At 35.0% G+C, this 21,324-nt stretch overlaps 1 protein-coding gene across 13 annotated transcripts in view; it reads right to left on the bottom strand.

Moving 5' to 3' along the window:
* The window catches only part of FUBP1 (far upstream element binding protein 1), a 34,252-nt gene that overhangs the window by 8,538 nt on the left and 4,390 nt on the right, over window positions 1–21,324 (bottom strand). For 2 of the 13 annotated variants that reach the window (XM_061183993.1, XM_061183989.1), the window contains exons 2-19: window positions 19,381–19,471; window positions 18,493–18,555; window positions 17,650–17,688; window positions 16,724–16,763; window positions 16,132–16,181; window positions 15,968–16,039; window positions 15,786–15,843; window positions 13,987–14,149; window positions 13,790–13,888; window positions 13,564–13,665; window positions 13,211–13,313; window positions 13,011–13,111; window positions 12,486–12,627; window positions 11,698–11,858; window positions 8,966–9,117; window positions 8,801–8,880; window positions 5,599–5,727; window positions 3,500–3,574 (exon numbers count right to left, since the gene is read on the bottom strand). In XM_061183993.1, coding sequence (XP_061039976.1) covers window positions 3,500–3,574; window positions 5,599–5,727; window positions 8,801–8,880; window positions 8,966–9,117; window positions 11,698–11,858; window positions 12,486–12,627; window positions 13,011–13,111; window positions 13,211–13,313; window positions 13,564–13,665; window positions 13,790–13,888; window positions 13,987–14,149; window positions 15,786–15,843; window positions 15,968–16,039; window positions 16,132–16,181; window positions 16,724–16,763; window positions 17,650–17,688; window positions 18,493–18,555; window positions 19,381–19,471 — 1,720 coding nt within the window. Of the gene's footprint in view, window positions 1–3,499; window positions 3,575–5,589; window positions 5,728–8,800; window positions 8,881–8,965; window positions 9,118–11,697; window positions 11,859–12,485; window positions 12,628–13,010; window positions 13,112–13,210; window positions 13,314–13,563; window positions 13,666–13,789; window positions 13,889–13,986; window positions 14,150–15,785; window positions 15,844–15,967; window positions 16,040–16,131; window positions 16,185–16,723; window positions 16,764–17,649; window positions 17,689–18,492; window positions 18,556–19,380; window positions 19,472–21,324 lie in introns of all 13 variants that reach the window. The other 11 variants (XM_061183981.1, XM_061183984.1, XM_061183983.1 and 8 more) reach the window with 7 other exon arrangements.

Raw genomic sequence — 21,324 nt, 5'->3', positions numbered from 1 at the left:
TCAAAAGCTGAGACAGTCTCCGTAGTTTGGTGACGAGGGCACTGGATTAGAAATCAGGACATCCTTACTGGACTGAATGCCAATACTATGACATAATATGAGTGTGTTTCGTGTTTGGTAATTGTAATCATTGTTGCTCTTGTTGTGGTCATCCATTTACAATGCTTGATGTCAGTTTATTTATCTGTTGTAAAAATAAAATACAGTGTGCGTGTGTGTGGGGGAAAAAAAAAAAAAACCTCATGGGAACAGCAAACCCAAGAACTGCAATAGATACACAAAAAAGAAAAAAAAAAAAGAAATCAGGACATCCAGAGTCCTAGGAAATCCTACCTATGCCACTTGGAAGAGTAAAACTCAATCTTTCCAAATAAGGGAGTCTGACTTAGAGATAAAGATCTTTCTCTCTCCCTGATATTTCATTAACCCTTTCTTTCCCTTCCATTTAAAAACATCAAAAGATTGAACTGATTAGTTTGATGCTTTAAGGTTTCTTATTTGTAGTTATCCTAAAAAGATCTTAAGGACAAGCAATGCACCTAGAAGAAATCAAAGTAGTTAAGCAATCAATCCTTTACAAAACAAAAAACAAAAAAAGACTTCTACAGGAAAAATAAATGAACCTTGTAGCTATCATTAAAGACCTGACAACCTAACATTATTTAAGATTTACATGTAAGGGGGAATCACTCAACCAGTTCACTTTGCTCATAAAATTAATAGCTTATCATTGTGCTGCTACAGAAAAACATTCAAGTGAAAAGAAGGTGGGGGTTACGAGGATCTTCAAACATGGTGTTATTTAATGAGTTATTTCTATACCACCTTTCTCCACAAAGGACTCAAGACAGTCCAGCATATTATCTCTAAAATTAGAATTTTATATAGTAGTTAGCAGGGAAAAGGAAGAAAACAAAAAACTTTTAAAAAGGAAAGGTGAAATGTCTACCCTTAACAATAAAAATTTGAATGGTTAGACCTTGCAGATTACATTCAACATACTCACTCATTTTGGGTAAGTGTAAAAAGGCTAAATAGCAAATTTATTAACCTAAGTCTAACAACAGGCCTTTGTTTTTACCCAGTTTTAATAATAATGTAGGGAACATATAAAGCATACTACCCACTGTGAAAATACAAGTTGGACCTAATGATTTTTAACCTCAACACGCTCAAATCTTTAATAAAAGTGACGCTACTTCATAAAAGCTAGTGACCATAGGTCATGACCACTATGTCATTAAGGAATGATTACTAATAGTATTCCCAGTTATTCTCAAAAGTATCCCAATTTGGAAAATAAATTATGTGATCACCCTAATTAAAATATACTATTTAGAGGTTAAAGTTTTTTTAAAAGTTTCTTTTTGCAGAATTTTAGCTGTTGTAGACCTGCTTGAGATAAGCTGGGTCACAAAAACAAATTAATGAATTTGTTACAACCTCAGGAGTAAGAGGCAGCGTGACTCTTCTGGAAAGTCATTCTAACAGTAAAAATTATTTTTCTTTTTTTAAAACAGAGATCAGCTGTGCAAAACATCCTTATCATCAGGTATATGTACTTTTATTCAAAGATTAATACAATAACCATTCTGGAAATTTTTCTTTCTGTGGAAAATGACAAACATTCTTTGGCAAAGAACACTGAAATCTACGTTGAGAATCACAAGTAGACTGTATCTTATGACAAAACTATCACCTATACTTTCTATATCAGTGAAGAATGAGCACGTTTATCTTATTAGCTTCTGTTTGTGACAACTGGCTATGGTGTAAGTGTGTTAATTTTGAATGACTAAGAATAAGCAAGCATCGGAAAAAAACCTGGTCTGTCCGGAAGTATAACATCAGGTTTGAAATGGTTCCTGAAAAATGCAAATTCAGGAGACAGGCTTGGGACTTAGACCCTCTTAAGAGTTCAAAGTCTGGTTCCACCACTTTGTAGTTGTGTGACCTATTTTCCAATATGCACATCTAAGTGTCAGTGAACAGAAAGAACCCCATCCACGGTTTTGCTTTCTGCAGTGAAGTGACCTGTGGTCAACCATGGCCTGAAAATATTAAATGAACAATTCGTAAGTTTTAGATTGTGCACCATCCTGAGGAGCATGATGAAATCTCATACTGTCCCTTTGTCGAGCATATCCCACCAGTTAGTCACTCAGCAGCCATCTTGCTTATAAGATTGACTGTCCTGGTACTGCAGTGCTTATGTGTCCGAGTAACCCTTATTTTACTTAATAATGGCCCTGAAGTGCAAGAATAGTGATGCAGGCAATTTGGATATGACAAAGAGAAGCTTTTTCCTTTAAGTGAAAAGGTTAAAAGTTCTCCATTTAATGAGGAAAGAAAAAAATCGTATGTTGACCGAGGTCGCTAAGATCTATGGTAAGAACAAATCTTCTGTGAAATTGTGGAAGAGGAAAAAGAAATTCATCCAAGTTTTGCTGTCCCACCTCAAAATGCACGTTACAGCTACGGTAAGTGATTATCTGCTTAGTTAAGATGGAAAAGGCATCAAATTTGTACAAGGTATTGAGAGAGAGATCACATTCATGTAACTTTCATTCAATATACTGTTATAATTGTTCTATTTATTAATGTTGTTACTCTCTTACTGTACCTAACTCATAAACTTTATCATAGTTATGTACGTATAGGTAAAAAGCACAGTACATATAGGGTTCAGTACTATCCACACTTTCAGGCATCCATCGGGGGGAGGGGACTTGGAACATATCCCCCATGTAAAAGTGGGGGACAACTGTACAGTTTTCATTCACAGCAGTCTGCAATAATATATTTGCAAAGTACTTGATTGACTACTGCACTCTCCATTAGAATATAATAACCAGAAGGGCAGGGCTCCTAGGTGTTATGCCCACAGTCACATTCTCAGTATCTATTCCTATGCTTGGCATATAGTATATGCTCTACATTTATTGAATGAAAACGGCCCTTCTAGGTGACTGTTTTTCCTTTTTCATAATGCAAATATTAATTAAGTAATTAACTTCCTCTGTCACTGCAGGTTACTTCTTATCTGTTTATTTTGCAGCACAAATAATATCACACTCAACCAATTTTTGCTTGGTGCTCTATAATTTAACCGGTGCCATTTAGGTTACTGACATGCAACTTATCTTTGACAAAAGTATAGGTAATATTCAATGTCCTATGTGCCAGTGGGGAAACTTTTAGTTTCAATTAGTAAATGGCTGACAAATGCACTTAGAAATAAAAAGATTTCTTAACCACAAATTTAACAATTATTATTTGTAATGACCATGATACGTCTGAAAGTTCAGTGATTTTGGAATGCATTCTTGTTCAACAGTTCTATACCTCAAGATTTTAAAAGTTATTGGATGAAAGAAGTCCAAGGAAATAAAAACATGGAACAAACATGCCTTTTATCAAAATCTTCAACCTTTTAGTGTGATATTTACTAAATGTTTCAGTTTAATAAAATGTATAAAAAAAGAAATGTAGAACATACCCATTTTCTTGTAGTACTCTTCCCAAGCCTTGGTATAATCAACCTGTCCAGCTGGAGCTGGATTCTGCTGATCTCCTTATTTAAGAAAAACATAAAAAATTATGATTAACGTTTTTAAGAAGCAATTTTGGCCCTTTCCTTGTTTTTTGTGTAGAGGAGTTGGGAGTAGCCTGTCATGGAGAATGAGGGTAGGAGAAGTGCTGTGGGGTAGTGGCATCCTTGCTGGTGCCAAAGACACAGGACTCTGGGAATACAGAGACAGTGTACAGAGAAGATGGTCTATTTATTTAGAAGAGTAGTTACATCGAGCATATAAGTAAATTCACTGGTCAAATAAAACACACTGACGATACCAGGTCTTTCACCATTTATAAGCATGGAAAGTGGGAAAAGCTAGAAAGAACTCTGAAACCCTGGAATGGAATTGCAGGTGATATGAATGTACAGTTTAAAAAATATATACACATATGGATATTTATGTATTTTTTATATGTATGTAGGTATGCATGTACGTAAATTCATATCCTAGCTCTGTACACTGAAAGGAGCTAGTAGCAGTAACACCTCAGCAGCAATGAACACAACTGTTAAGTTTCTAAATATCATCATCTACTGAAAGAAATCAGGGATCATTGGAAAAATGGCTGATTCAAGGGCTGGAGCCCAAAAAGCACAATATAAGCATCTTATTGTGCAAGAAAGTAGGGAAGTGCTTAAAGAATGACAGGCATGTCAAAAGGATACAGGAGCCATCTTGAAGCTACTCCTGACTGGCCAAATCTAGGACAACCTGGTTAAGTTAAAAATATAACTTACTGAATAAAACAGGAATCCATACTGACATAAAGAAATAAACAGAAAGAAAAAGGAAACCTCTTCCATAGTAAAACACCACCTAATAAATGCAGAATGAATGACGGAAGGAGAAATTATCATCATATTTGTATTTGAATCAGGCAGCTATTATTAATGAAGGCTAAGGCCTTCAATGAGGAACAGAATCCTAACAAAGTTTAGCTTAGAAATCTTAGAAAGTTTTCTAAGGAAGTTTAGCTGTGGTATATGTTTTGATCAGAGAAGTAGTTTTCTCTTTGCTCTAGTAGTTTTATAATTTGTACTAGTTCTTTGTTTCTGCTATCATTTTGTTTTAAAAAAAATGTTAAGATTATAAATCACGTCTAATCAAACTGAATTGTACAACTTCTACTGTATCTTTATTTTAAGGAAAAACGAGAATAAAATTATCCTGTTTGTCCTGCCCCCCCCTCCAAAAAAAGAACAGAATAGTGGTATAATCTCAGTATAACTCTCCAGACAGTATTAATTTCAAAGAGAAAAATGGTGATTTTATGGTATAGAATCTTGGCAGACATCAACGTGACTGAGTGACCACGGTTACCACCTCTGGGGATAAAACAGGTCCACATTATATGACCCCTATCGTAATGCACTAAGAGAGCAGCATTCATTTCTGACGTATTCTTGCCATAATGTAAGCAGGAACCCTGATAGTGACCTCATCTTCATAAGAAAAGGTTGAAGGAACCTAGATTGATCCATAAACATCTCACAAAACAAAAGGTCTGTACTCTTTTGAAAGAAAAAGACAGGAATTATTCTTGATTGATGAGAAGCTGTTGGAACAATTGGTGAAATCTCAGTAACGGCTGTGCCTTGGGATAGTAACATGTATCAACGTTGATTAACGAGTGCTGTGTGATGGTTATTTTTGGAGAAATACAGAAAGGAGTATTTAAGGGTAAATGGGGCATCATGTCTACAGCCTGGTCTTAATGGTTCTGAAAAAGACTAATGATAATGGATATGGACACATGTGATAGGGTAATGGAACAAATGGGGAAGATAAACATCAAGAGCTAGATTATCTGGATGTTCTTGGTAATGTATCTTACAACTTTTATGAAAGTTTGCAGTTATTTCAAAGTAACTTGCTTTTAAAAAGCAAAGGCTGCTTACTGAAGCTGTAACTAAATAATATTATAAATTTGGGGGTAATACACCGATGTACTTTATATATAATTCCAAACACAGGTTTTCACTTCCACATAGAAAATAAATTCTTTAATTACCATAGTTACCTTGTCCATTGGTTTGGGTTGTAGTTGGTGCACCGGCAGGAGCTGCAGGCGGTGGCTGGGCTTGTTGTTGATAATAGTGAGCATAATAAGCAGCCCAAGCTGCTGAATTTGGATCTGTTCCTGTTTTAGCTAGAATAAACACAAGTTCTATATTTGTATCTAAAGTCCATAATCAATCAATCACACACACACCTCTCTAGCAAATATATAGACCCCCAAATTAACTGGACATTAAAAAACAGTAAGTGGACACTCAAATTCTATTATTTTTACTGTCATCATTAGCTTTTATTATAGAAAACTTAGGCTCAGAGATTAAGTAACTTTCCTAGTTCCTAGAAAACTAGTGACTGGCAGAGTTGGGATACAAAGAAAGATCTTTTGGTTCCAAATCCAATGCTTTGTCTCAAACCATCCTGTGCCTTTCTTTTTCTAAACCAGTTTTGCCTCAAGCACTACAGTTTTATGTGGCAGATGACTAAAGGAAAGGAATTCTAGGGACTGACCTGTACAAGAAAGAATTATTTTACAACTATGAAGTCTGTCCTATCTTGTTTTCAATGAAGAGACAACTTAAAAACCTTGGGAAAAGAAACAGATTCGCCATATTTCATCTCATCATATTTCAGTGATTATCCTAAAAGATAAACTTGATGTCACTGCCCTATTTGAAATTCTTCATTTATTTCCTGGAGTCTTCAGGGACTATTAAAGCTTTTAGGTACAGAATATCATTCAACATATTTAACAAGATATTTGGACACCCTCGCTTACACTTTCCCTTCCAGCCTCCTCTCCCTGCTGTCAATATTCTTCCATCACTCAAGTTCTGGCCACAGTAAATTGGTTGTACTTTTCAAAAGTCATCATGCTCATATTTGGGCATTTCACCATGTTATGCTTCCTCTGCACTTGACTGTCCCTCACTCATCCTTCATAAAAATCAACTGATGCATTAAAAGTTTGAGACTTCTCAGTCAGAAACAGAAATCCTCTTACTGATTCTGTCTTTTATACTGGGTGTATCATATGATACTATAGGTATATCTTTATTAGTTTATATCCTGAAGAAGGATGTAATTTCCTTAACCAGATTCTATATCTATATGTAATCTATTTAGCCTTCATCCCAAATGGGCAGCAATTCTCAGCTGCCTAATAAAACAAAGGTTAGTGATGTTTGAGAAAAAAAGGGTAAGGATTCCCAGAGTGATCCAATGTCTTAAGGTGATACAGTTATAAGGCATTATGCCACTCTCCATAAGTTTCTAAATTAATACATGTGTCCCAATACATAGTATCATTACCTGTATAGTAATTAATACAAATATGTCACTTGACACCACGTCTAGATAGAGAAACTGAGATAAAACACTTTTAGGAATTGATACTTACATTCTTACAATGTGTAGACCATATATGAAAACCAGTCTCATAATTACATATAACTAATACGTACTGAGAACTTACTAAATTCATTCATTATTATATTCATTCATTTACTTATCATTTTATAGATAAGAAATCAGATTTAGAGAGGTTCAAAACTTGCTTACTATCCCGTAATTAGTAAGTTATGACTAGGACTTATTCAAGTCTGTTTCACTCTAAGTATGTGACTACTACATAAATCTTTCACAACCCAGTAATTTTTTTATAGAAATAGATTTTAATTCAGAGAATGCAGACTTTACTGTCAATATAGGGCCACATTTAAATACCAGGATGTTTAATACAAAGTAATGAAACAGTTTCATTTTGGTCTAACCCTAGCTGTTATCTTTTAGCTAAATGGGTTATTTCTTTCCCAAAGGCATTGCTGAAAGCCACATTCATTAACCAATTCTTTCATTGATGACTTCACCACTAACCCCAAGTGGGAAAATGAGACTGTAAAACAGAGACCACTTCTTATTCACATCATTTCTCTCAATCATGCTACCTACCCAAACAAAGCATCCAAATAGGTGCAATCCTGCAGATCCAAGTTACCCAATATAAATCTGCCCCTTAATTTTCTCAATCTCTTCAGTGGTGGGATTCTTCTGCTTAATAACACCATACCAATTAGCTTACAAGAGGGAAAGAAAAGTCCTTCCATTCTTTAAACACTATTATACAATAAATCGTATTTGACCCTTCTTCTGTTAAGTCCTTCTAGCACAGTATTGCTAACATTTTAAGTACGCATTTCTACAGAATGTAAATTCATTGTTGCATACTCAGACCTTAGCGCACACAGTTTGTTTCCTGAACGTGTGGGAGTTGTGGTTATTTGGTAACTGTCATGTTGTATCATGTTCCAAAGAGCATACCTCCTATGAAATTAAGGTATGTTATAATACAGGGCCACCCTTAAATACCAGAAATGTTTAATAAAATTCACTAAAACAATTTCATTTAAATTATTTTAGTTTTTTAAAAAATAAGTATACTAGTGTGAAAAGGAATCCTTAATTCAGTACCTTCCTTGAAACTACTCCAGTGAAAGAGGCCTAAGAGGTATGTAGTAGGTGAGAAAAAAAAAAAAGGATCATAAATAAAAGTTACTGGTTTCAATGAATGCTCTTTGACCGTGATGGAAAGAAAAGTACAGGGTGGGAAAAGACTCAAGGATAGAATAAAATGTAACAGATACAAATCACATCTGAACAGAGAAAATATTTAACTAAATTAATTTGAGAGTTCCAACATGCAGATATTTAATACAGGCCTGTTTTTTACTAACGTGAAGTTATATCAGGAATACTAAAATAGGCAACTTACATTATCTTATTTGAGAATTTGGAAGTTTAATGCCCAAGGATTAAACACTCCAACTGACTCTCACACAATTTTATAAATAAATGTACACTATTCTTTCATGGATAATGTCACAATTAACATACAGTACATTTGATGGCACTAGCATCTAAAACCTAAGACACTGTACTTCTTCCTATACTTTTGGCTTTTAGCATTCTGCTGTATCGCTTCTAAAGTAGAGAAAGCCAAATGCAGGTAGAAAAAGACCTACAAAAACAGACCATACTCACAACAGTCTTATACACTGTAGTAGAACCAGAACCTAACACTTCTGCTGAAGGAGTGAAACAAGTGCAGAAAATGCACACAATGTAGAATCAACACTAGAAAATTTATAACTATAACAGGAGTGGCAAACAAAAACATAGATTACACCCAAATGATAAGCATCTTTTACCTGGATCTGGAGGGGCCTGTTGCTGCCAATGTGGATACGCATTTCCCCACCCCTGGGGAGCATAAGGGGCTGGAGGACCACTGAAAACACAGAAATCAATTTTAAAATAGTTTCCCAAAATCTAGAATCTTTGAGCAAAAGCCTAGAACGAAACTCAAAACTTACTGAGGAGCAGGGCCAGGTGGTCCCGGATTATAAGGTGCAGGGTTATATGGTCCCATTGGAGTTCCAGGCCCAGGGGGCCCAGGAGGCCCATGGGGGCCTGGGACACCATGGGGCCCATGGGGTACAGGTGGCCCTAAAGGATTTACTGGGCCCTGCAAAAAAGCAAAAGACAAAGAAAAATCAGAAAGACAGTAATGGTTAAACATTTCAAAGGCCAAATAACCTTCCATTTCTACCCTTTTACCTAACCACAAGCAATCTAAAATTTATGATTTTCCTTCACTTCCTCACTCATGCTGCAAAACTTCTGAACTCTACCATGTTAATGAGGCATGTAAAATTAATTAAAATCAACAGCATTAGCAAAGAACTGAAACATTAACTTTACCTTCTATTCTTTTCAGGCTGTTCCCTTTTCCATTATTTCCCTTTCCTTGCACAATTTTTACTTTTACTATCCCTTTATCATCTTAATCATGGAAGCTTATCAAATATCAAGTTCTTACCTCTAGCTCTTCTCTCTCTGCATCTACTCTATATCTATTCACTTAACATTGTAATCAGAGAACCATCCTGACAATACAGTCCTCAAATTGCTTAGGTCTCATATAGTGAACTGGCTATTGAATACTTTCCCAATAATGTAACAAGTTCTCACTCAACAAACCAGTCTTTCTCACAGCCTTCCTGTCACTGAGCCCCATTTCAATCAATAATTTAAATTCATTTCCTCCCTTACCCTTTATCATAATTTTCTGAATACCATGAAAATTCCCTTTTTAATTGATTTAACAAATCAGGATATTTCGTATCCATTTCATGCCACATAATTAATAATGCTTAGGTGATTCTTCTTTGATAATCCAACTTGTAAGGACCACTAAATTTAACTGTTCTAAAATAAAATATTCCTTTCATGCAGTTAATACTCACCATGTGACAATTTGGACAAAAATGCTTAATCTATATATGGTTGTCAATTTTCTCACTACAATAAAGCCAAACTTCAAGACTTTCATAATAACCTGTCTCTTTAAGTCTCTAACTGCTGTCATTATCCCTCACTTCAATTATACATAACCTATCCTTTCCAAATAGTAAAAAAAGGATTACTGAAAAAAGGTAGCAACATTTTTACAGGGCTTTATGCCAGGCACTCTTTTAAGTGATAAACACACATACTTCAAACATTTAATCCCTATAACCCTAAAAGGTAGGTATGATTATCCTCACTTTCAGAAGAAAAAGAGGCGAAGAAGAGTGTAAATATCTTCCCCCAAGGTCACACAGTCATTAAATGATTCAGAGTATTTTGAACCCAAATAGCCTGACTCAAGAGTCCAAGTTCTTCTTAAGAGCTTCTCTTGAACAACCTATCTTGTCTGTCCATCAATCCAGAAGCAATGCTGATCCATGCATGCTAATGATAGCAAAATCCAAAACCAAGATGCACTATTCATTTTTCTGGCATCAATTCCTGCCATTACTGAGTCCAAGAATTATTTTCTTCATTTTTTTGAACAATTATACTTATTCTCCATACCACAGAACTTACAACGTTTGTGTATGTTTTTATAAGGTATTCTTTTTTTTAAAATAAATCTATTTATCTATCCTACCTACCTACCTACCTACCTACCTATCTACCTATCTATCTTGGTTGCGTTGGGTCTTCATTGCTACACGAGGGCTTTCTCTAGTTGCGGCGAGCAGGGGCCACTCTTCGTTGCGGTGCGCAGGCTCCTCATTGCGGTGGCTTCTCTTGTTGCGGAGCATGGGCTCTAGGCGTATGGGCTTCAGTAGTTGTGGCATGTGGGCTCAGTAGTTATGGCTCACGGGCTTAGTTGCTCCACGGCATGTGGGATCCTCCCGGACCAGGGATCAAACCCGTGTCCCCTGCATTGGCAGGTGGATTCTTAACCACTGCACCACCAGGGAAGTCCCTATAAGGTATTCTTAAGTGTCTTTTGTACATCTATTTTTTGTTTTCCCAAGCAGAGAGAAACACCCCATTCACAGTATGGCAAACATCAAGAAGAACTTTCCTAAGATACTCTAATTATTATTAATAATTTAAGATGCTCCCTCGCGTTAATTCTTCACAGTAAAATAAAAGAAACACAGTAAAGCACTATTTCCTCACTATTTCCAAATTTGATCATGCATCAGAATCACCTGGAACATCCTTCTAAAATTAGATGCTGGGTCGGTCCTATTGCAGATATTCTGAATCAGAACTGTGTATATGTGTCAAGGTGTAAAGGACCCAAGCGGTCGACATTTTAAAACTCCCCAGACGACTGTCAGCCAGTCTAAGAATTAGGATTTATAGATTTCTACTTTACTGAGGGGGGAGGCATCTGATTCACCTTTGCTTCACCAAAGTTGGGTAAGCAAGCCCTTAATAAATAGTGACTTCCTGTTAACTGTCTCCTTCAGGTATATTCCACAATCTTCCACCAACCCTAATACCGTAACTCAAGTAATGCTATCCTCTTATTTACCCACCCTCAAGTACAAGGTTCTGAACACCTGTAACTGTGTATTAACTGGGTTATTTTCATTGCTGGAAAATCTCTTCTATATTGTATGTTTCTATTATGTGACCAGACCTATAATTTTAGAGTAGAAATTAACATTTTTCTGTATAGCACTTATAGGAACATATGAATTAATGTCTTATTTAACTAACTGGATCTGTGCTATCAATTGGAAGTTTAAAGCATACTCACACCAATCTTTTCTTCTATGAGTTGCCGAGCATAGTCTATTTGCTGTGGAGTTCCACGAATTGTAAATAACTTCATATTAGGATCTGCATTAGGTGGAGGATTTCTCTGAAGTTCTATTCTTGCACCAGACTGTTGGCTTATGCTTTTTATGGTTTCACCTCCTAAAATCAAAGCACAGTAATTTCTCTAAACATTCAAAGGATACAAGAGGAGCTATTCAACACAAACTAATCACAATTAAGAAGGTATGAACTGTATCCCATCTGCTAATATTCTACTAGGAGTTTCCATTTATTCTACACTTTAAGTCGAATTATATGAAGCATTTCACACATTTAAGTTTTAAGACATAACTTAGTTATGTCTGCACCCAACCTTAAAATGAATTATAACATCAAAATATTTGCTTCAAAGAAATTGCTTTTCTAAGCAATGTAAATATAAACTAACACAATGATTTGAAAACTCAAAAATTTAAAAACATGTCAGGAAACAGCAAAATAAACAAAAACACTAACCACTTTCTAGGTCAGAAAAAAATTTCTTACACTAATAATTACACTGTTGGTTCCCTTCTCTAGAAGCCAATGTGATTCAAATCCCACTCTTGATTTAAGTACATATAAAGCCCTTCATTTAGGCTTTAGGTGTTACTATCAGCATAAGAACACTTTTCTACTAAAACACAGCCAAAAAGAAATTATTGCTACTCATTTACAACAGCAACAGAAATAGCATCCAGAACCGTTAAATTATTAACCATACATTAATAGTTTTAAATACATTGCCTTTTCCTATTATTAATCCAGTTTTCCCAGTTGGTACAATGAAATTAAATTCCTGTAGTCCACCAGGTGGTCCCATGTTCCAGTTGCCTTGACCTCTACCTCTTCCTCGACCACCAGGTCCAGGGCCACCAGGATTACCAGCCTAAAAGAGGGGAAAGACAAAGTCAGAAATATGCTCTTCTTTCCACAGTAAAATTATTACACATCTATTTCCCTCAACTTTCATTTTCCTAAATGAGAAGTTTAGAGAAGTTGGGACACACCTTGGCCCAAATAATCAAGAAATGACCACCACCATTTATTCCTTTTATGGCGTGGTGAATAAAGTAGTGCACCTATGTAGCTGCCGTCCTGCTCCAAAATGTTTACCTTAAAGCAATTTAAACTTTCTAGCTATTAATAAAGTATCACCAAACAGATTCTGATAAAAAAAAATATGGAGGGGGACTTTCACATTTAATGAAGGAAAAGTATTTTTAAAATGAAAACAAAACAGAACAATGAAAATTTAACATTCTATCAAACCTGAACACTTCGAAGAAGGTCTGTAATAATTTCTGCAGCATGTTGACATCGGTCTGGAGGTCCTGTTATTTGTGCTATTCTATCTGGTGTTGTTCCGTCATCTTCAAACAAAGGAAACAAATTGGATTAATTTAGCATTAAATTAATTAGTGTCAAATGTAACTGCCACCAACGCTTCAAAAATAAATATATGTACTCACCTGGCTTAAACTGAATTCGAACACCAGCATCATTTTGTATTTTTTTAATCATCTCTCCATTTCTTCCTATTACGATGCCAACAGCAAATCTTGGAATGGGGACCTTACGCAGAGAAGACTAAGCATTAGGAAAGCCATTTCCTGAAAAATTAATCTGCCCCAAACCATAGAAGTACTATATTTATATCAAAGAGGTTGGCAAGATACAAAGTACACATTCTGTATTCTAAGGTAGAAAGTGGGGGGGAAAGACAGTACAATGTTAGAGAAAGCTATGTAACACAAAACAGGAAAAACCTTATTTTATTTATGGACTAGCATTCAACCACTTCTGAACTGGTATTTTTACTTACATCTATTCCTTCATTTCCTCCTATTCTTGACCCATACTCATTTCGAACTTCTCTGAAACCACCTTGATCACGAATTAATTCTAACACCATTTCCTTGGCTTGCTGAAGTAGAAAAAATTACCCAATTTAGGAATCGTGTCTCAAAACACTACAGTTATTCATGCATGTGTCCCCCCTCTGCCATCCACCCCAAATCCCTCTTTGTAAAATATAAACTTAAGTTTACTTGAACTTTGTATGGGTCCCCTGTAATCCTAAGAGGTTTGTCAGCACCAGTGTTCTGAGGTCCATCTTGGATCATAACCATTTTAACTCCAGCCCGTTCCTGTTAATCACAGAAATCAGATATATTAACAAAAGGGGAGAGGAAGGAAACAGGCTCAAAACAGACAAAAAGTAATCATTTTACAAACATAGTAATACCTGAAGTTGTTTAATAGTCTCTCCCCCCTTTCCAATGACTAATCCTGCTTTGCTAGCTGGAATCATGATTTCTTGAACCGCATTTCCTGGCCCATCACCATGATGGAAGCCAGGGGCTGGTCTTCCTTTTTCAACAATCTGGTCCAGTAACCGTTTTGCTGATCTGTTAACAAATTAATAGTCAATACAAAATAATATAATCAGGTACTCCTCCCATCCCAATTCAGGATAAGGTGGCCTAAAACTAAATTTTAACAATTAAAAGAAAATGCCATGAGTGTCAAAGACTGAAACCATGCAATAAATTTTCTAGGTATCAGTATATAATCAATATTTTTGAGAACAGTCCAAAATTTCCAAGAAGACACACCCTACTTCTAAAGTTATCTCAGAATAAAGCTCATTCTTCCAAAAATTAAACAATGTGTTTACTTTTTAAACCTTTACTTTGGTTACTCAAACGTTAAAATTTATTTGTTCATTCAACAAATACTTAAAAAATGTCAACTATATGCCAGGTACTATTTTAGGTAATGGGGTTACAGCAGTGAAATAAAAAGACAAGGTCCTTGCTGGCATGGTTTAACTTCATCAAATAAGTAAAAATAGCCGGTTAAAGGAACAACATGTCATTTGTTAAGTGCTATAAAGAAAACCAAAACAACATAAGGAGGACAGGTTGTGTGTATGTATGTGAAGGGATGCTATTTTATGCAAAATAGATGAATGAACAATTCCCTGGCGGTCCAGTGGTTAAGACTCCGCACTTCCACTGAAGCAGGCTCAAGTTCGATCCCTGGTCGGGGAACTAAGATCCCAGAAGCCGCACGGCAGGGCAAAAAAAGAAAGATGAATGACCTTACTGATAAGGAGACATTTGAACCAAGACCTGAAAGAAGTAGAGGAGTGACTATGAAAATATCTGGGGAAAAATGTTCCAGGGAGAAGAAACAGAAAGTGCAAAGGACTCTAATGAGAAGCACGCTTGGTGTGCTGAAAAAATAGAAAAGAAGCTAAATGGGGCTAGAACAGAGTGAGTTGGGAGAAGAATGGTAAAATATGAAGTGAGAAAGATGGCAGGTAAGCCAAGCCATAATAAAGACACTGACTTCTACTCTAAATGGAAAAGCATTAGAGGATCTCTGAGCAAAGTAGTGATATGAATTGATTCATATTTTAAAAGGATCGGTATGTCTATAATTAGACAAGGCTAAAAAGAATGGAGACACATTGTGGTAATATAGGCAAATGGTGTCATAGATAGGGTGACAGTATAGAAGGTGACAAGAAGAAGCTGAATTCCAAATAATTGGGAAGGAAAAAATGCTTATGGATAAATGAGACTTTAGACAAAGATAAAGTATTAAAACAGAGTTTTCATACACTGAAACGAGATGAACTAGACTGAGTAAAAGAAAAAGCATGGGCTGGAAAACAATGATTCTGTTTTTAACAATTTGAAGTTTAACATTTAAAGGTGTCTAGTAGACATTCAAGTGGACAGTATACTAAGGAAGCAGTTGGATATGAATCTGGAATTTAGGGAAAGAAATCAAGGCTGAAGATTCAAGCAAAGCTACCACCTTTTAAGGAGTTTTTTTTGTAAAACAGAGCAGAGAATTAGAAATGTGGGGTTTAGGGATGGTTTTCTGTTTAGAGGGATTTTCAAGCATGTTTATATGCTGTTAGAAATTTTCTAAAAAAGAGGAAAAGTAATAGCTCAGAAGAAAGTCAGTTCAATTACAGGGACAATATCCTTCAGTAGGAAGGAAGGGCTGGAACATGATTTTCGTACTTACTGGACAGACTCAGGGGTTCCAGTTAACATACAAGACCTTTCTGGAAGGCCACCACTGTCTACAATTAAAAACAAACAAAAATCTTAGGCCAAGAAAATGTTAACAGCATCATTTTCACTAGCAACTGTAAAAATGCTAGTTTTCTTGTCACTTTGAAAATAATAGCAAGAGAATAACATTACCAGGAGCTATCTGTATTTTGCATCCAGATTCCTGTTGTATGCGTGAGATCTGTTCACCTCCTCTGCCAATTACTAGTAAGAAAAAAGAAAATTATTTGTTGAAAGATTTTAAAGTATGTTTTGATTATGTTTTTTCATAGCTTTAAAAAAATCAGATTACTTACTAAATCCAACCATCCCATCTGGAACTTTGTATTCTTCTGTCATTACAGACCTGCTAAGAAATAACAGAAACCAACATTTTCCTTCCAAGAAAGATAGATAATTTGTTTACAAATAAAAGGTAAACATAAAAATGGAAATCTAATGGCTCCTAATAGCTTAAACTAGATTTCTAGGCACATACTTAAAATACTCAAAGTCAAAATATAGGGCCTGAGTAGTTAAACCCAGTATCTTAATTAAGGTCATACACATCAAGTGAGGAAGGTATGGTGGATGGAACAGTCTAAAGGCACGAACAAAAAGGAGTTGGGGTGCAGTTCAGGAGATATCATTTTAACAGTTATTTTAATTCAGCTTAGTTCTTCTGAAGTGTGGCTAATTCCACCCATCCTTTCAAATTACAAACATATCTCACTCAAGAAAACAGATCATTTGCTATCACCTATTTGAGTCAAGGGAAATGAGCTATATATACCAAAAAAAAAAAAAAAAGCAGACACATATTCACTATATACTAACTTGGCTGTGTTTCACATACAGTTCAACTAAAACTTGCAAAGTGCCCTTTGAAAAGCTTTTATTTGACTATACCTTTGCTGCTGATGCATCGGTGGTAACTGTGTTCCGAAAGCTACCAAAAAATTAAATAAAGTGAAAATTTAATTTAATTTAATTGACATATATTTAACAATATAATCATTTTAAGCAATTCTAAAATCTTTCCCTGACACACAGACAACACCCTGAAGAGCACAAAATTTTATGCAGAATACTTAAGATTAAGAAATGGAGCTATAACCCCTATGTTCATAGCAGCACTATTCACAATAGCCAAGACATGGCAATAACCTAAATGTCCATCGACAGATGAATGGATAAAGAAGATGTGGTACGTATATACAATGGAATACTACTCAGCCATAAAAAAGAATGAAATAATGCCATCTGCAACAACATGCATGCAACTAGATATCCATACTAAGTCAGAAAGAGAAAGACAAATATCGTATGATATCACTTATATGCGGAATCTAAAATTTGACACAAATGATTCTACCTACAAAACAGAAACATACTAGTGGACAGAGAACAGACTTGTGGTGGGGGGTGGTGTTGGGCTGGGGGAAGGATGGAGTGGGAGGTTGGGGTTAGCAGATGTAAGCTAATATGTACAGAATGGATAAACAATGAGTTCTTACTACATAGCACAGAGAACTACATTAAATATCCAATGATAAACCATAATGAAATATATAACAACTGTACTTCAAAAACAGAGCTATAAAATAAATTGAACATGTAAAATGACTTAGCAACTAAATCTTAAATTATACTGATACATGGCCATAATTGAAGTGGGAGATAGGAGGTATATTTTTACAAATAAATTCATACAAAAAGAAAATTCATGGCCTTCAACTAACTTCAAAGATACCCAACAAAACATAGGAACAAAGCCCTAATATTAAAATCCACAGTTATTTTAACTTTTAACCCAATTTAAAATAGATACTTACAGTCATTTTGAGGAGCAACTTTCTTAGCATCTGGCTGATCTGCAAAATTAAGAGTCTTTTAATTTTTTGCCAATAAGTACAAACATAAGACTTAGCTCCCCCATGCCCAATCAAGAATACCAATATAAACATTTACTGAAATAGCTGAGGATATGGTTTATCATTTGAACCAAAACTGCCAAAACTCAACCCAAACACTTAGTGATCGAAAGAAAACGGCATTTCTTTCATTCTCTTCATGTTTAAAAGATGCACAGACATTAAAAAAAATTCGTTTTTACTGAATCAAATCACTGACCTTAATGTATGTTAAGCACTTTAGAATGATACAAGACAAAGTATTTAGTCCGTTACTTAGCAAAACATCACATGCTAAAGTCTAATGATGCTTCCCACTGTAGGAACTGAAGATTGGAAGGAAAAAAACCTATCAAAATGTGAAAATTTGACATATCAAAAGTTGAGTGTATCTGACAGTGAACACAAAGCTATGCAAAATAAGTAAAAAATCACATTACAAGGCAATCTCAATCTAAACTGTTCTACTGTTCCTAACCAAACATTTCACAGCATAAACTTCAAAAGAAACTCAAACAACTACATGACTTCATCTTTATCTACATCCTTTACACACATGAATACAATGCGTACCTTAGAATAGGCAACCTACAGCTCAAAGTACTACGTTCTCCTCCCCCCTTCAAACTTAAATGATTAAACATCAGAATGTTGTGCAACAAAAATTCAGACACATAATCCAAGAAATATTTGTGTCCATTTAAGAATCCACTGGTTTATTTCACGTTTACATACTGAACACAGGTAATAAATAAAAATTCCTGCCTTTAAAAGGAGAGGGCATTCCCTCCCAGTGTGTTGTACTGCTCGGACTTGTCCAAGAGCCATCTACACATAAAATAAAAAGAATACATTACATACAACATCTGAAGCATCATTAGCTCATTTTTTTTGTATATTAAAACCTCACTATAAATGTGAAAGACACTTAAATAAAAGGAAACCAAGTACTCCTGGTCAAAAGCTACAAATACATTCTATACGCTCATTCAGAATCCTCCTTTAAAAAAAAAAGGGCAAAAAGAAAATGTATCAAAATTCATACAACAAATCTAAAACAAAAAAATATGTGCAGACTTCTAAGTTCAGAAGGTTCAACAATTATGTTTTTAAAAAATACAAGGCACTGTTTATCTACTGTTTTAAGCCACATTTTGAGTTAAACCTGAAACACAAAACAAGGTACTAAAACAAACAAAAAATGGTATAACCTGCAACACACTAAAGTAGCAAACTATAGCAACTTCAACCTTTAAAGTGAAATCTGAAATAACAAAGTAATGAGAATACAGCATCTCAGATTAATTCATGTATGATGAGAAAAACCCATGAAATGTTTCCTAAACATTTTGTATTTTTGTTTTCTTCAGTATATTAACAAGTCGTCTGTGCAAACTATCAATCTGGCACAATCCTAAAAGAGGGAAAATGATGTTTTCTAGTAAGACAAAACTGGCTGGTTAACTCAAATTTTACCTACCTTGTCTAGGTCTCTTTTCCCCCCTCTCCTTTTGAGGCCAATATAACCCTTACAATTTTAGGAACCTTATGATAAAAGCAATGTTTCAAAAAAAGAACATTTGAAAAATACTGAAAATCACTTCAACTAAACTCTGTGTAAAACAATTTAAAATATTTATGGCTATAACTTACCTCCATCTTCCAAAGGTCTTTTTTGTCCCCCATAACCATAGTCATTAGAATTCAGTGATGTACCAGCATCACCTCCAATTTTTGCTGCAATCTTAAAAAACAAAAAACACACCACCATTAAGGATAGCATCATAACTACATTATTTCCTAATATATGCTAAATATCACATAAGAAAATTAATTTGATAGACAAATTAAAATTACAGTTCGATTTATTACTATCATTAATAACTTCAGAGAGTTAACAAATAATTCATCATCGGGAATTGCTTCTGATATATCTCTATAAGAACAAAGAAGTAATCAATTAAGAATCTTTAGAAGGCTGACCAAATAACTTTGAGGAAAATATGGATCCTAATTCTAACTTCACCATGTCTCTCTCCCATGACTCTCTATGTGTTGGTATAGGAAGAATGTGAACATGCTAAGGCCATGCTGTCTAATAAGGTAAAATGCTAGCCACATTTGGTTACTGAGTATTTCATACGTCTAGTCCAAATTGAGATGTACTTCAAGTGTAAAACGCACACCAGATAGCGAAACCTTGGAACAAATACAAAGAATGTAAAGCATCTCAAAAATTTTTATATTGAACACGTTAAAATGGTAATATTTTAAATACGTTGGGTTAAACGAAACATGTTAACTTGCATTATACTTCTACTGGACAATCTTTTTCTAAGGAAACGAGGAGGTGTGGAGGAAGCCTAGGAAGTTATACGTCTAAGAAAGTCTCTGTTATAGAACCACAACTCATTTCATTGTTAGAGACTTAACTTTTAGAGTGGGCAAACATCGTATAAGAAACACCAGTCTCAAGTCATAAGTGGGGCACAACCAGGGGTTATTTACTGCATTTTTCTATGAAAAGGGAAATGGAACTAAAATTGCTGAGTGCTAGCGAAAGGCCAAACTCTATATTATAATAAATGTTTTATACTCATTTTGTCACTGAATCATCACAACAATTCTATGAGGTAGAGTACTCAGTGAGATAGATATCCATTTTATAATTGAAAAAAATCTCAAGAGGTAACTTAATCAATGTTACATAGTAAGTGAATGGTGGAGAAGTCCCAATTTCTACACACCTCCTTGGCAGTTACTAAAAGTGGTAATCACCAAAGATGGGTGATGGGCTCATTAGAGTTCATCACGTTATTCTTTCAATTCTGAGTATGCTTGAAATTATCCATAATAAAAATTAAACAGAAAATGAAACTTTTGGTGACTGGAATTCTTCTAAAAAGGTGTTGATGTGGAACTAAACCAAGTGCCTCAAGCTTCATTATAATTAGAAAACTGGAAAGGATAAGCGTATTCAACGACTTGAACCCAATATGTATCACGTAAGTCCTAAACATGTATCAGTTCCCATATACCAAATGTATTTCCTAGGATTCCTAGGTTTCCCTTTTTCTCATCTGTAAATGCAAACACCCACCACAAAGCATATTAGGATTAAATATAAAAATGCTCAACAAAAAAGGTATACAATTATATATTTCCTGACTCTATAGCTTTGGTCACTCTAACCTATCTTAATCATCTTTCACTTTCTCAAAAGCTTATTCGAATCTTTGATCTAATTAAAATCTTATTTCTTTTCTGAAAGTTTTCCTCATCACACCTGAAAACGGCTTTTCCACTCTTCAGTTTTAAAGCAATCAGCATTTGAATTATTCCTTAGGAAATTTAACATACTGCTAGGCATTGATGTTATGAGGAAAATATTTCTGGTCCAACGAAAGAGTAATACTAATGAAAGAAAATGGTTTAGGCTGGTAACACCTTCTGCAGCTAGCTTTTATAAACACTGAGTTTGCAAAGCAGCACTCCTTGAGCTCCAAGGAACTTCTGCACAGAAAAAGGATATTTATTTATACCTCCCTATCCACTGAATAGTTCTAAAAATATCCAACTGAAAATAAAATTGATCCT

This window comes from Eubalaena glacialis, chromosome 3 (genome assembly GCF_028564815.1).
Source record: "Eubalaena glacialis isolate mEubGla1 chromosome 3, mEubGla1.1.hap2.+ XY, whole genome shotgun sequence".
NCBI lineage: Eukaryota > Metazoa > Chordata > Mammalia > Artiodactyla > Balaenidae > Eubalaena > Eubalaena glacialis.
This window is presented reverse-complemented; position numbering and strand designations above follow the sequence as displayed.